At 43.2% G+C, this 15,435-nt stretch overlaps 1 protein-coding gene across 5 annotated transcripts in view; it reads left to right on the forward strand.

Moving 5' to 3' along the window:
- kif13ba (kinesin family member 13Ba) overlaps nucleotides 1-15,435 on the forward strand; it is a 45,995-nt gene that overhangs the window by 22,618 nt on the left and 7,942 nt on the right. For 2 of the 5 annotated variants that reach the window (XM_030414031.1, XM_030414029.1), the window contains exons 10-38: nucleotides 4,726-4,838; nucleotides 5,309-5,420; nucleotides 5,546-5,758; nucleotides 5,855-5,965; nucleotides 6,150-6,284; nucleotides 6,838-6,968; nucleotides 7,132-7,218; nucleotides 7,570-7,760; nucleotides 7,851-8,130; nucleotides 8,299-8,461; nucleotides 8,570-8,725; nucleotides 8,866-9,015; nucleotides 9,398-9,523; nucleotides 9,847-10,020; nucleotides 10,162-10,319; nucleotides 10,425-10,557; nucleotides 10,705-10,860; nucleotides 10,986-11,085; nucleotides 11,181-11,307; nucleotides 11,441-11,496; nucleotides 11,585-11,709; nucleotides 11,798-12,073; nucleotides 12,174-12,326; nucleotides 12,490-12,567; nucleotides 12,665-12,715; nucleotides 12,912-13,068; nucleotides 13,896-14,026; nucleotides 14,218-14,274; nucleotides 14,660-15,239. In XM_030414031.1, coding sequence (XP_030269891.1) covers nucleotides 4,726-4,838; nucleotides 5,309-5,420; nucleotides 5,546-5,758; nucleotides 5,855-5,965; nucleotides 6,150-6,284; nucleotides 6,838-6,968; nucleotides 7,132-7,218; nucleotides 7,570-7,760; nucleotides 7,851-8,130; nucleotides 8,299-8,461; nucleotides 8,570-8,725; nucleotides 8,866-9,015; nucleotides 9,398-9,523; nucleotides 9,847-10,020; nucleotides 10,162-10,319; nucleotides 10,425-10,557; nucleotides 10,705-10,860; nucleotides 10,986-11,085; nucleotides 11,181-11,307; nucleotides 11,441-11,496; nucleotides 11,585-11,709; nucleotides 11,798-12,073; nucleotides 12,174-12,326; nucleotides 12,490-12,567; nucleotides 12,665-12,715; nucleotides 12,912-13,068; nucleotides 13,896-14,026; nucleotides 14,218-14,274; nucleotides 14,660-15,239 — 4,480 coding nt within the window. The remainder of the gene's footprint in view (nucleotides 1-4,725; nucleotides 4,839-5,308; nucleotides 5,421-5,545; nucleotides 5,759-5,854; nucleotides 5,966-6,149; nucleotides 6,285-6,837; nucleotides 6,969-7,131; nucleotides 7,219-7,569; nucleotides 7,761-7,850; nucleotides 8,131-8,298; nucleotides 8,462-8,569; nucleotides 8,726-8,865; nucleotides 9,016-9,397; nucleotides 9,524-9,846; nucleotides 10,021-10,161; nucleotides 10,320-10,424; nucleotides 10,558-10,704; nucleotides 10,861-10,985; nucleotides 11,086-11,180; nucleotides 11,308-11,440; nucleotides 11,497-11,584; nucleotides 11,710-11,797; nucleotides 12,074-12,173; nucleotides 12,327-12,489; nucleotides 12,568-12,664; nucleotides 12,716-12,911; nucleotides 13,069-13,895; nucleotides 14,027-14,217; nucleotides 14,275-14,659; nucleotides 15,240-15,435) is intronic. The other 3 variants (XM_030414032.1, XM_030414033.1, XM_030414034.1) reach the window with 3 other exon arrangements.

The following is a 15,435-nucleotide window of genomic DNA, read 5'->3' on the forward strand; positions in this document are numbered from 1 at the left end:
CAGTGTGAAAAGCCCTTATGTTAGTCTGGTGCTCATTTCTAATCCTAATGATTGTTCATTTCATTTTGATGTGAAATTGTTTTGGGGTTGTATTATTGCCAGAATTGTACATATTATTGGTATATGATATACTAATGGTTTATCTGCTTTTTCAACAAAATCTAAGAATAGACCTAAAAGACCTGTTCTCCTTCCTCCCTGACCCACTCAGTCTCTCCTGCTCCTTGCTCTGTTTCCAGACCAACTTGCAAACAAGGGCTGTTAATAATTCACAGGTGTGACTCTGAGTTTGTCAGCTGATACAGGCTGCTCTGTTTTCATGACACACCCATAGTCAGTTGGTCAGTCAGTCAGTAGGCTCATCAAGCAAACGGCTAATATGTAGTCAGTGAATCACTTAGCCGACACATCCTGTGGCTGGATGAGTCACTTCTTTGTTTTCTTTGTCACTTTATTTTATTGTCTCCACACCTCATTCTAAATACATTTCACATCAGTTTGCATTGTCACAGGGAACTCCTCTTTGACCACTACAGCCACACTATACCAGATGTCAGCTCATTTTAATGCAATCTGAGTTGTATATTTTTACACAGTGTTCGTTGTTTTGTATTTAATATGATGCCTGTTTTTATGTTCCATTGTTGCTTTGTGGTAGTCCGCAGAAATAAGGACTTGTTTTTTTAAAGTGCAGAGGAGTCACAGGAAAATGACAAACTATGCGGTGCACTGTGTGAAAAATGCTTTTAATGCTTCAAAACAATAGCTAATCCCAGAATGTTAAACAATAGCTGTTTTTAGACAGGGCAGCAAGCTGCCAATTCGCCCGTCCTTTTGGCGGCTAGGTCCGCGGTTTTAGACAGAGGCCGGAAAATTGGGGGTCTGTTTAGGTCCGCCGATTTGCCGCTTAGAAGGGTACACTTATTTCTGCCTCGCCTGCTATCTAAATCCGAGGTGTCAATGTGCCAGCCCCTGCGTGAGGTGGGCGGAGGTGTCGATGACCTGCACTGTTGTGCGACCCATAGCCGGGGAGTTTTAAAACCAAGAAACAGCTGATCACAGCGGTCAGTCCATCACTTCATCCGCGGACATTAAGATGAGCAACTGGACAGCCGCTGAGATCCAGGAGATGCTAGCGTCTCCTCGGTCTCTGTAGCTGTTTGGTTGTGTGCAGTTGTTGTTGTAGCGGCAAGCTAGGAACGGTTGCTACTTTCCAATTAAAAGCCCCCCGCTTAGAACCCAGTTCTTAACTCCGATGGGGTGCAATGTAAAGCTCTTATTTTAAAGACAAATTCGTTGTCACTGTTCACAGCCTAACTTCGTGCTTCACACACGTCACATGTTTTCGCCTACCCCGGTGGCGGCTTTTGGAACAGGAGGAATATTCCGCCTCTGTTTTAGAAAGACGGGGCTTGCCGGGCTAGTGTTTCAGGGCAGTGAAACCTTAGCTACAGTATCATCTAATCAGTGTGCAAGCCTCAGAGTGTTTGATAAACAAATGCACATACTGTATATGCAAACAACCCAGATATATATGTAAACTTTGTGTTTTGCCATTTCCTTCTTCATGAAAGGGATTTACAACAATGAGTTGAGTGTATGAAAAAATTCGGCAACTAATTGCTTTATCATTTCACTTATTTACAAAAGCAAATCTGCCACACATGCTTTGTTCCCTGCTTCACAGAGAGCAGGATTTGCTGCTTTTCTTTGTTTAAAATGAAACAGAAATAAGTGGTTTTGACTTAGACTTTTGTTCAGACAAAAAAAGTGTTTTGAAGAACTTGTGATTTGGATTTTTTACTATTTCTTGACTTATTACAGACTGAAAGATCAGTCAGTTCATGAAAAAAAAGCTAATTTAATCATTAATTGATATGATCATTAGTGGCAGCCTTACAATGAATGTACATCTAATCTAATAACTCCAATTACTCGATACAATATGAATTTAGTCTTTGATTATATACAGACCTTGTTTTGTTGAATATGTATAACTATATATGACATCAAACATAATCACCTTATGTTAGTTTTGGTTGTTGGTTCCTAGTTTCACTGCCTAAGTGTCTTGTTGGTTGTATGTAGCAGTACATCTTATTGCCCTAACCCCTATATTAGAAAAGCCCACTCTGGGTATGAATACACAGTATTACACATTCATATAAATGAGAACTTTACAATTGCTCTCTCAAGAAGTTAATTAAAGAATGTGTGAGTTTGACAACATTTCAGAGGAATACTGCTGTACATCATAGCATTGGAGCTCATCTGTGCCCCCTAATGGCTCAGCGTGAGTTGTGGTAAGAAAAACAGTGATGAAGGGTCATGTAAAGAAAAAAGTTTTCTGTGACACGTAGGTAAATCAACCGTGGCTGGATGAGTCATTCTGACACTCGACAGCTCATCACAGGATTTCCTTTCACTTGCGTTCCCTGCTCACACTTGTAAACCAAATACTCCACTCAAAGTTCAGTCAGTTTGAACTTTGGCCCCATCTGCAGCCAACTCTCAGTTGTTGACGATTTTGTTATCCGCTCCGCCAAATCCAATCAAGCTGGGTAACTTAGCTAAGTATTCAGCATATTTTGGTTTTTTTTTGTGTTTTTCCCATGATGACATCTACTAGATTATTTACTTTTTATAGCGCCTCGTAACGCCCTGACAGTTGTTCTGTGCTGCTACCTTAATGCTGCCAAGTAGGCTGATCAGCAGTGTGTCCTGCCTGCTGATCTGGTTACTGATCGGGTATCACCCGTCCTCGTTACTGAATTCCTTATTAAGAAGGAAAAAATGCTACAGTGGCTGGTATTTCCATCTTCATTATTAACTCAGCCAGCTAGATGTTAAGAACTGAATAGTACTAAAGAGAGTCTGCAGAATGTACACAGGTAATACAAAATTCAGAGACATACACATTGAAAAAGAAAGTGGAGTGTGTTTATGGTTGTTAATTTCCAAGTCTGACACAACCAGGTAACCGGACCTTCACTGTTCGTTAGAATCTAGTCATTGGCCGTTGCAATCAAGACGTGTAATTATGCCAAGTTTTAGCTTCCTACTGTATTTGGGACTGTTCAGTCACCACCGTGGTCTACCAACTGTGTGGCTCTCCATTTATGTATTCACAATTCAGGCCATATTTGCTCAATGCCCAGATTGCAATCTCTTGTTTGTTAAATAATTTGTCGTACTCTTGGGATTTTAAGCAGAGTTTGTCTGAGGCTGATCTGTATCAGTTAGACTCATGACCAACTCTGTTCAGGAATCAGGTTCTGGGTTTGCTTGTGGTTGCTAATGTGATGTGATCAAAGTCTTTTCAAGAGGCATTAGATCAAACCTATCTCTTTGTCAGGACAAGGTTGACTTTGTTTTCACAATACAATAGAAGCTAATTTTACAGCAGCATATAAACTACTGTCTGTTCCATCACACAGAACTTTACCTGCAAAATATGAGAGTTTAAAACACAATATTAGCAGTCTGTATCTCCAACCAAATAAGGTGAATACATTTCTTACAGTCTCTCATCTAATTCTTGTTTCTAATTTAAGTTAGTTTCAACCTTTTTTTTCTAAGCTTTGATTTCCTGAGCATTAAAAACTGCTGAATGTAGGTAGGTGGAGCTTCAGAGGCCAAAGGATTTTTATTGTAATCATTTTGTATCAGAAAAGGGTAGAAACTAGAGAAACTGCAGTATAACAGATCACTGAGGCAATGCCATTGTGATTTGGGACTTTATAAATAAATTGATTTGATTAAACAGCTAGGAAGAGTGACAAGATAGCATGAGACGTTTGGAATCCAGACAAATTCATTGAAGTAATGAGTGTCAAATTACACCTGTTTTCTGAACTGGTCCACTGTTGATACAGACAGATAGGTGCAGCAGCTGACATTGAGCTGCTGATGTGCTGCTTTCATTGTGCAGCAGGTGAGGTTAGGTGTTACATTCAGCCCTGTCAGCTACTGACCTGTCACACTTGGCCAGCAGTGGGCCTTTCCCAGTACAGATGGTGATGTGATATCCAGTTCTTCAACAGTCTCGCACAGGAACTGAAGGAACCTGTCAACATGAGGGTGAAAGATGAGAAACCAAAGTCGTACAGAGCATTTTGACATGAATCATTTGGTAGAATCACAAGAATCCGATGTAAAAAATAGAGAAGGTCTTCTGAGTAAGACCGAAGCATTTATAGTAGCTAAATAAACTCAACAGAAAATTCAGGGGAGGGGAGGTTTCGAACTTGATGTTTATTTCTGGGTCATCTGTTGCTGTAGTGCTAGCAAATCAGAGCAGGGCTCAGTTGAAAGCTGCTGAAACCCAGCAGGAATTGCCTGGATGTCTTGCCTCCATGGTGATTTATGAGCCATCCGAGTTTTGTCAGACCTCATGAGGATGTATGGCGCTGCTTTCAGGAATGTTAGCAGATACAGATCTGCAGAAATGTCCTTGACTCCAGGTGCAGGCTGGACAATGCAGTCAAAGACTGTAAGAGGACAAATACAAGCGGGTTGCTGGCTGCAAGGCCACTTTTGTAGCTACATGTCGATCCAGCTTACTGAAACTGTATGATGCATTTGGCCACAAGACAAATGGACATTCCTTTTTGACAGTGGTATTCATGACTATGTTGCTATTAAGTCTTTATTGCTGTGAAAACAATGCATGCCATGTCATATGTGTATGAACAGTTGTCAATGTCTGTCTCTCTTTCTCTGTAGACAAGTGGTGAGAAGGTGAGTCGGTTGAGTCTGGTAGACTTGGCTGGAAGTGAACGAGCAGCAAAAACTGGAGCAGCAGGAGAACGTCTCAAGGAGGGAAGCAACATCAACAAGTATGCACAAGCAGTTGTGCACAGATACACAATTATTTCACACACACAAGCTTATGATTGGGTCCAAACTCTAAACTGCTTTACAATATTTTCACCCAGGTAGTGTGACCTAATTTTGCAATATTCCTTTTTAACCAGAGTGTTGTCATTCTGGAGACTTTGTCACTTGCACTTATAGCTGTTGAAGGCATTTAACCTGTTTTAGGTATGATTTGTGAGGATTTGGTGCCACTCTACAGTATTTACTAACGTATCCAGTCCAACTGCAGCAACTTTACTTTCACCTAAAGCGTAGTATAATACAATGTGAATTTGCTTGAAAAAGCCTTGAAACATGCTTGATTTGAAGCGTCCTCACGCAAAGAGATGCACACACACCAAAGCAACAGGGACAGTGTTACCAACTCTTCAGCAGATACATGAAATAAAATAGAAATCCGTTGACCCTGGTGTGTTTGTGTGTTTGCCAGGTCTCTCACTACTCTGGGCCTGGTGATCTCAGCACTAGCTGAACAGGGAACTGCCAAGAACAAAAACAAATTTGTTCCTTACAGAGATTCTGTTCTGACATGGCTGCTGAAGGTACATTTATTCATATCCAGTGCTTGGTTTTTGTTTTATAAGAAGAGAACTGTTTTGATAATTTCTCATATTTTCTCTCTCCGTGTCTCTCTCCTTCTCTCTGAATTTCTTGCATCTTTCTCCAGGACTGTCTGGGCGGCAACAGTCGCACAGCGATGGTTGCTACTGTGAGTCCAGCAGCAGACAACTATGAAGAAACACTGTCAACGCTACGATATGCAGACAGAGCAAAGAACATTGTGAACCATGCTGTTGTTAACGAAGACCCCAACGCTCGCATCATCAGGGAGCTCAGAGAGGAAGTAGAGAAACTACGAGATCAGCTGACTCAGGCAGAGGTGGGTTATCTTCAAGATATTAGAAATTAGGATTGGAATTTGCTGCTTTTCCTAAATCTAAGCTGCTGGGTTTATATTTTTCTTTTTTCCCCCCAGTCTTTGAAGGCTCCTGATCTGAAAGACCGTCTGGAAGAGTCAGAAAAGTTGATTCAGGAGATGACCATCACCTGGGAGGAGAAGCTTCGCAAAACTGAGGAGGTTGCACAGGTAAAACACACAAGAGTTGTGAAAGATTACGTATGTATATACCTATAATTACTAATCAAACTGGGCTTCTAAAACGAATCTCTCCGTGATTGTTTTTTCTACATTTGGTCAAACTCCTCCTGATTATACATTTTACATGTTGGATCATTTTCGGTGTTAATCTGAATTCTGTCACTGTTTGTAGGAGCGGCAGAAGCAGTTAGAGAGTTTGGGTATTTCTCTCCAGTCCTCAGGGATTAAAGTTGGAGATGATAAGAGTTTTCTTGTCAACCTTAACGCCGATCCTGCCCTCAATGAACTTCTGGTGTATTACCTGAAGGTACTTGTGTGCACGCACACACACACACACACACACACACACACGCACGCACGCACGCACACACGCACGCACGCACGCACGCACACACACACACACACACACACACACAGTCCTCAACACACAGTCCTCATCATGCTTTACTCAATGCTCTGTCATGTATTCTCCCTATTCACACAAAAAATCAGACAATATTATCACTATCATTGAATTTACTCTGTTTGACTCGGTATACAATCGACCTGCTGTTTAAACATTATATCCCAACTCACCTGCCATAGGAAATCTAGAAAACTGAAATTTTAAATGTGTTGGGAAGCCTCAAGACTGAAATGAAGTAAATCTAAAAACACAAAAGCAAATACCAAAAAGTTGGTGTTTAATAGTCGATGACCAAAGATGAGGTCATATCAAGACAGTCATGACCAGGGCAAATAAAGTTCTTCTAAGTTTTTATTGCATTAAATCAGATATGTATACACTTTACACACGTGTGTAGGCTTTAGTCCACTCTCAGCTGACAACAACTTGTAAAATTTTGAATGTTGTGTCTCAGGAACACACAAAGGTGGGCTCAGCAGACTCTCAGGACATCCAGCTGTGTGGGATGGGTATCCAGGCTGAGCACTGTGTCATCGACATAACGACGGAGGCTGCCGTCATCCTCACCCCCTACCGCAACGCTCGGTAAACACACCCACATCACCGACCTGAAATCATTCTGAGTGATAAAAACATGCAGGGTTGGCAAGGCACCCGCAGTGGCAGAGTTGTTTTACCACAAGAGATGTCGTTATATCAGTTTTCAACAGTAAGTCTTAATATCACTGTTGTCTTTCTTGTCTTATAGGACGTGTGTTAATGGCTCTCCAGTAACCAGCGGTCTGCAGCTTCACCATGGTGACCGAATCCTCTGGGGAAACAACCACTTCTTCAGGTAATTTTACACAAGCTGCTAACATTTATATTTTGTTTGCTGTTTTGTACTCAGTCTTTTTCATACTTTTTCATATCATAAAATATTACATATTACATAACAATGTATTATGTATGGAATATTGTGTAAGTGTTGCACACTTTTAGTACTTATGTATCTCTTTATATTTTTTGATATATACATTTTTTACAATTTGTTTTTGTTTTAATTTAAAGGCATTCAATCTCAAATGTGAACTGTAATAGTTCCTAGAAGGAATTATTAAAGATATTACCTAATCACTGATCATTTATAGCTAATAAATCAGTTGAGACCAAAGATTTAATTCAAAACTGGACATCTTACCTGCAGGATCAACCTGCCTAAGAGGCGTTCCCGGGGAGCTGAGGATGAAGAGGGTGAGGGAGGAGTGATGAAGAACAGTGGCAGCAGTGAACAGCTGGATGCAGATGGTGACACAGCCAGTGAAGTGTCCAGTGAGGTCAGCTTCTCCTATGAGTTTGCTCAGACAGAGGTCATGATGAAGGCCCTGGGAAATAATGGTAAGGAGGTGTTAATATCTATATTCTGCATAGACGGCACATTTAAAAGTTAGTAAAGTTCTCTGACTCCTCTGTGCTTTGTCCTATCAGACCCAATGCAAGCAGTCCTCCAGTCTCTGGAGAGGCAGCATGAAGAGGAGAAGCGCTCCGCTCTGGAGCGACAGAGACAAATGTACGAGCAGGAACTCCAGCAGCTCCGCAAGAAGCTCAACCCAGACCGCCTGTCCACAGGCTCGACCGGAGGGCCGGCATCTGGCCAGCAGGGTTCAGGACAGCAGTCTCACTACCGCAGCCTGGAGAGACTCAGTATGGGAGGGATGAGTCATTCGACCAGCGCTCAGAGCAGACTGAGGCAGTGGAATGAGGACAGGTAGGAGTGCCTGTGTGTATTTAGAATAGAAATGTACACTTAATTACTGAATTAGTTTTTACTTTCATCTATTATACATCCATTTGATTATGAATGCAAGTTGAACACCTTTTCCATATATATCCTCCTCCTCGTTCCTGTTTCGTTGCCACTTCCACCGTCCCTCAGGGAGGCAGTGTTGGTGAGGAGTCTGCGGCGGCTGAGGGAGCAGATAGTGAGGGCAAACCTCCTGGTGCAAGAAGCTTGTTTCATTGCTGATGAACTGGAGCGACACACAGAGTACAAAGTCACTCTGCAGATCCCATCAGACAACCTCAACGCAAACCGCAAGGTCTCACACAGGCACACTAAAAAACCTAGACATCTATGCAAAGATGTCCTGTGTTCTGTTTTTAGCGCAGCAATTTCTCTAAATATCTGTGTGTGTCTGTTTGTGTAGAGGGATGCTGTGCTCAGTGAACCAGCAATTCAGGTTCGACGTCGATGTCGAGGGAAGCAGATCTGGAGTCTCGAGAAGATGGAGAATCGCCTGGTCGACATGAGAGAGCTGTACCAGGAGTGGCAAGAATACCACGTCCATCACCAGGACAACCCAGTGAGTTAGCGTGACAAATTTGCATTCTCATGAGAAATGAGGACATACCCTGTGGTCAGCTTAAAATCATAGAAGATGAGCACTGTTGAGGCCTACTTGCATCTCAGTGAGATAAAGTGGTATTCCGTGTTCTCCTCCAGGTGATGCGCTCATATTTCCGTCGAGCAGACCCGTTTTTTGACGAGCAGGAAAACCACAGTCTGATTGGCGTCGCCAATGTCTTCCTTTCCTGTCTCTTCTATGACGTCAAGCTGCAGTATGCTGTTCCCATCATCAACCAAAAGGGAGAGGTGGGTAGTCACACATTTGTTTGTTAATGATGAACTTAATTCCTACATCTGTTTTTCAAAATTTTCGTTAGAGTCTCTAGACTTGATGGATTCTTCTGTTTTTTTTTAATTTCAGCAGTTGCTTCCATTGAGACTTTACATTTTAGTAGAAAACTGTGTGGCACTCATTCAGAGTAACTCTCAAAGAGAATAGTTGTTATTCAATCCTGGAACATATTCACATAATACACAAATGATTACCATATTGCAAAAATGCAAAAGTTTGGTTACAGAATACTCAAAGATGTAAAGAGGAAATTTCAGCTAGATGTTCATTTATATTTTGGAGGTATGGATAGGGTAAAAGTGTTTTTAAGGTTCTCACTCTCCTGCCTGTGTTTAGGTGACAGGGCGTCTTCATGTGGAGGTAGTGAGGGTTGGCGGGGGATTGGAGGACAACATGGCTGGAGGAGATGAATCTGACAACAACCAAGACAATGAAATCCAGGATCGCAAACTGGTCTGCATGGTAAGTAGGACAAATCATCAGAGATAAGTATATTATCTCTGTTAATCAGACCGGGTTCCGTCAGTACCTTAAAATCATTGTAGGAGCTTTTTTTTATAGATAAAGAAGACGTTTCCTGTTTATTAGGTACACTTAATTAAAACTAGTACAGTCTAATACAACAGTCTTGCAATAAATCCACATTCATGAAGGAAATAATAGTAATTAGAGAGGACCGACTTTGGCAACACTTAACGGGGAGCAGCCAAAGAAGAATAGGTTGTATTTTGCAGAAGATGTGTTTTTAATCTTTTAATGACTTTTGAGCTGTGTGTCCTCTGCAGATTAAGATCCTGCAGGCCACTGGTCTTCCCCAGTACCTTTCCAACTTCGTCTTCTGTCAGTATGCATTCTGGGACCAGCCTGAGCCCATCATAGTGGCTCCTGAAGTAGACCCATCGTCCTCTTCACCCAGCACCAAGGACCCACACTGCATGGTGGTGTTTGACAGCTGCAAGGTGAAGCCTGGGAGGGGGAGGTGGACTACAATAAAGTCCAGATTTAATGCTTTAATGAACACTGTAGGGGGTAAGAAAGCTAAAATATATATCTAGTTCTTAATGATTGATTACAAGACTGGCTTTTCTATACTCCTGTAGGAGCTGGCGGTGTCGGTAACAGAGGATTTCATCGAATACCTGACTGAAGGGGCAGTTGCCATCGAGGTTTATGGACACAGACAAGCTGATACAGGAAGAAACCCCGCCCTGTGGGATCTCAGCATCATCCAGGCCAAGACACGCACATTACGAGACAGGTAGAGACAGACAGTCATCTCTGACTCCTAAATGTGGGTTAACTTTCCAGTAACTGATGCGCACCATTGTTGCCCAGCTGTGGTGCTAATATTGTTTTATTGTAGGTGGAGTGAGGTAACACGTCGCCTGGAGCTGTGGATTCAAATCCTAGAGATAAATGAGAATGGAGACTTTGTACCGGTGGAAGTGATTCCGGCTAGAGATGTGCGGACAGGGGGAATCTTCCAGCTTCGGCAGGTAGGAATAAGCCCAAACACATTCACAGTCAACTGGGTGACAGCAACAAACTTAATCTTAAAAAGCCAGCTTTTGAATATTTTCATTATTTCCAAACTAATATCCTGTCTTCTAAACACATGTCTTGCTGCACCTCCTCATCACCAGGGCCAGTCGAGAAGAATCCAGGTGGAAGTGCGGTCAGTTCAGGACTCGGGCACCATGCCTCTTATAGCAGAAATACTGCTGGCAGTGTCAGTGGGTTGTGTGGAGATCAGAAACACCACAGGAAACCAGGAAGGAGACGAGATGGACAGTTATCAGGTAGACCAGTTTAATACATCTCTGTCTATAATGAGTTTGCCTATGTCGCAGGCAGCAATAAACATTCAATCTTGTGTTATTAACGGGGGAACTGAAGACTAGTAATTGACTGGTTTGCTGTATAGGAAAGAGACCTGGAACGTTTGCGGGGCCAGTGGTTAGCTGCTCTCACCAAGAGACAAGAATACCTCGACCAGCACCTGCAGAGCCTGGTCAGCAAAGCAGGTAATACACTGTGCAAAATCTGAAAACTGTTCCTGTACCCTCTGGGTTGTAGCTGCAGGGAAGTGGTTAATGTTTGAGTGTTGTTCTGTACACAGAAAAGACAGAGGATGACATGGAGAGGGAGGCCCAGCTGCTGGAGTGGCGCTTAACTCTGACAGAGGAGAGAAATGCTGTCATGGTGCCCTCTGCTGGCAGCGGCATTCCTGGAGCTCCTGCTGAATGGTATGACACATGGCAGGAAGTGTCCGTGATTGTATCCAATCTGGTTTACTTAATAATAATTTTTTAATACCTCAACTTGCCATCCCAGACAAGTATATATATTGATCAGTGTATATTGCATGTTTGTTAACAGGGTTCCTCTGCCAGGCATGGAGACACACATTCCTGTCGTCTTTCTGAACCTGAAACGTATGTCAGTTCCTCGCTGAATGATTAATGCATGCTAACATTTTCTGCTTGCAGTCTGATTCACGTTGTTTTCTGTTGGTTTTCTCAGCCGATGATCTCAGCTCTCAAGACCAGTTTGAGGTTCCTGATGCTGGAGGTTGGGACGCCACCCTGAGCGGAGAGGATGAGGATGACTTCTTTGACCTACAGATCGTCAAACACCATGATGGAGAGGTGAGGGTTGCCTTGCGAGAGGTATATTTCTGAAGAGTCCATTCAAGGAAATGTTTAATTAATTGGTTCTGTTTGTCCAACTATACAGGTGAAAGCAGAGGCATCATGGGACTCTACCGTCCATGAGTGTCCCCAGCTCAGTCGTGGAGGAGCGTGGCCAGAGCAGCGGGTATACCTGACAGTTCGAGTGGTGGTTCAACTCAGCCACCCTGCAGATATGCAGCTGGTCCTGAGAAAGAGGATCTGCGTCAATGTAAACCCAGGCCGCCAGGGTTTTGCCCACAACTTTCTCAGAAGGATGTCCACCCGCAGCACCATACCTGGCTGTGGGGTCACCTTCGAGGTGGTCTCCAACATCCCCGGGGTAAGACGAGAGGAAAATGTCAGAACTGTTGTGTTTTGTAGAAACAACAAACTATCCTCAGCAGTATAGTTTGTTAAACTCATGTTTTATGTCCCATCAGGATGCCCCAGGTTCAGAGGACAGGGAGATGCTTGCCAGGCTCGCTGCCAACGCACACAACAGCCAGTCAGGTGATGATGAGGCTGCAATCGAGAAATACCTCCGCAGTGTTCTCAGTCTGGAGAACATCCTGACTCTGGATAGACTCAGACAGGTAGACATGTGAACCTTTTTGGGTCAATGGGAAGTTTTAACTCACAAAGCATGATTTGTCAAAATATTAAACATATCAAAGTTGTGATTTGTTCTCCTGTTTTTACTTGATACAACTTATATTTTTTGTGATTAAAAAATTAGAAATGTCCTGTTTGTTACAGGAAGTGGCAGTGAAGGAGCAACTGACAAGCAGAGGGAGGAGTGGCAGACGGAGCTTAAGTTCTCCTTCAGTCCACAGGGTAAAAAAAACAAATACAGTGCCATTATAATGAACAGTATGTTACAATATGATATGATTTCTCTTAATATCCTTCCTGTCTGTCTTTCCATCTGCAGCTGTCTGGAAGTAGACAGGACCTGTCCACAACTTGCCTGCTGGACGATAAGGTAACACACACCATTGCTTCTTACTTATCATGAGACCAGCAGCTGCTGAAGTCATATGTTGAGTTCAAATATGTTGTGATTCATTGTTGATCTAGTCAACCAACAAGACCTTTGTATCTTCCATTTGGTGTTTAAGGTAGCAAATGTGAAACCTTGACACTAATGACCCGTCATCTTTCTGCTGTCTGTTTCTCAGGGTCGATGGGAGAGTCAGCAGGATATCTTCATGCCTTCTCAGTTCCACCGCACCCTCCCCCGTCCCGCCTCTTCCCCCTCCACCTACTCAACCTCCCCTTCTTCATCCCCGACTCCCTTTGGCATGACGCCCCCACAGAACCAGGAACCAGAGCAAGGTAAGCCACCGACCTTTCCCCCTCTCTGCCCTTTCCTTCCTCTCTTCTCTACCATAAATGCCTTATCACTTTCCTCCATACCTCTAACTCTCACTCTCCACCAGTTCTTTCATCCTCTACTTCTTCTCATATGGGTTTATCTATTTCTGCTACATGATTTCAATAATACTTTGACAGACTCCTTGTTTTGCTTCACTTTGTTTTCCATCTCTTCTCCTTAATGTTCTCACTACGTGATCTCATGTGTCATTGTTTAAATTGGACTCCACTCTATTTCCTTCCCAGCAAAAGTGATGCATAATGTCTTTCTTCTTGATGGCTCCTTATGGTGTCGCCCAAATCCATTTCTGTAACCTGCTTTGTCTAACGAGTGTGAACTTCTCTATCCTCATATTCACTCCTAAAGCTTTTCAGTGTCTAGAAAAATTGGTTTGCTTGATCTCAATAATTCTGTCCCAAAGTTTCTTGCCCATGTCAGAATTCATGTTACTGTGATTTAATTGTTCATAAAAAATGAACATAATTAATCAGTTTGTGTTTCACACTCCAGTGATTAGAATGTTTTAAAATCACATTGTAATGACTAAATCAACCATCTGTGTGTCAGCGTGTCTTATGGCTGGCTGATGCCTTCTTCTGCCAGTCTATCACTGCATTGGGGTTTTTTGCCATTTCCGGGACTTGCTTTCAACTGTCTTATTCTTTTACACCTCCTCCACCTCCCACACCTGCTCATCTTTCTTTGCTTCCTTCTTCCCTCCTGCCTCCTACTCCTTCTGCCTCCTTCTCCTTCTCCTCCTGTCTTGCCTCTCCACCCCCTCCCCCAGGTCGTTCAGGACTTGCTGCCTCTTATCTTTCAGTTAAGGCGCTGGTTCCTCAGATGCCCAAACTGCTCAAGTCTCTGTTTCCAGCACGAGACGAGAAGAAGGAGCTGAGACCTTCGCCACACAACCAGCAGGTCAGCAGAGACAATGAAGTGGAGCGCAGTGCAGCTCCGAAAACTAACACTGTGACTGTTGAACAGGGTGGAATTTAGTCATCTAACTAGTAGCAAATTATGCTAGATGGGTTCAACTAATACATTTAGAGCTCTGTCGACAAGGCAAGCGTTCTAGTTCCCTTGTCATGACCTTATTTGTCATTACTCAGCAGCATGTTCCTCGCATTGTGACATCAGGAGGGGACGAAAGCCGAGTCAAAGCTGAGGTGAGATTGTGCCCCTGTCCACTTTCTCCATAGAAGTTGTTTCTGTAAAGTTCATTAACATAATTAAATATGTACAATATGTAGGTTTTCGAGACCTTTTCATGAAGTAATATCTAAGCCCAAAGGGTGACTGTGTTATTTGTGCAGTCGACCGGTATGTGGCTGCAAATGTCAGAGGAAAACATGAGCAGATGATGCAAATGGTCCTTCAGTATGTCTTCATGGTGCGTGTAACCGATCGTAGACTAATCTAACAAATGATTGGTCCAACTGTAACATTTTTAGGGAAAATGATTCCTATTGCTGATTATTGTTTTGTTGTTTTACTTGTCTGCATGCTCTCACCTGTTTCTACGTTCCTGTGGCAACCCTTGGCTTCCTGTAGACTGCTATTCTACGGCCCCCAACTAAAGAAAGACGGGCAGAGTACCCTGAAGTCCCTCCTCTTCCTGTGCATGACCCGCATGACACTACCCCCCTCAGCCCCCTCAGCCAGTCATCAAGCGGCTACTTCTCCACTAGTGTTTCTACAGTAACCTTGTCTGACGTCCTCCAAACCTCCTCCTCGTCTTCCTCCCTCCTGGCCTCTGAGACTACATTACCCACAAACACCCAGCAGCAGGGTGCTGACAGGAACGATGTTGTGACCTCTTCTTCTCAGTGTTGCACCAAGATGGCTGTTGTCATCTCTCCACCCGCTCCCCACAGCTCAGCCAATCACAACAACGTAACAACGGAAAACTCCTTCTCTGAACACAAGCCAGTCAACTCAGGAGAAGGCTTTGAGAGGCTGGAGATCTTAGTGGACGATGAAGAGCGAAGCCATGATGACGTACTGCCTGATTGGCTGGCAGAAGGCTCATATGTTACAGTAGGAAGCAATAAGGCCGGGACAGTGCGCTACGTGGGAACAACGCAGTTTGCTGAGGGTGTGTGGGTGGGGGTGGAGCTGGACACCCCTGTAGGTAAGTGCATAGTAGAAAGAGTCAGTTCACCTAAATGACACAAATACATGAGAAACCACTTCAAGCATCAGAGTAAAAAAAAAAAAATCAGCGGTTGATTTAAACAGTAACCATACCATAGTGTATACAGTGTAGTGTGGTACTTTTGTAAGAGTCTAATTTCTTAATGCTGAATTTCACTTAAGCCATGATAGAC

The sequence above is a fragment of the Sparus aurata genome, chromosome 4, assembly GCF_900880675.1.
Source record: "Sparus aurata chromosome 4, fSpaAur1.1, whole genome shotgun sequence".
In the NCBI taxonomy this organism is placed as follows: domain Eukaryota; kingdom Metazoa; phylum Chordata; class Actinopteri; order Spariformes; family Sparidae; genus Sparus; species Sparus aurata.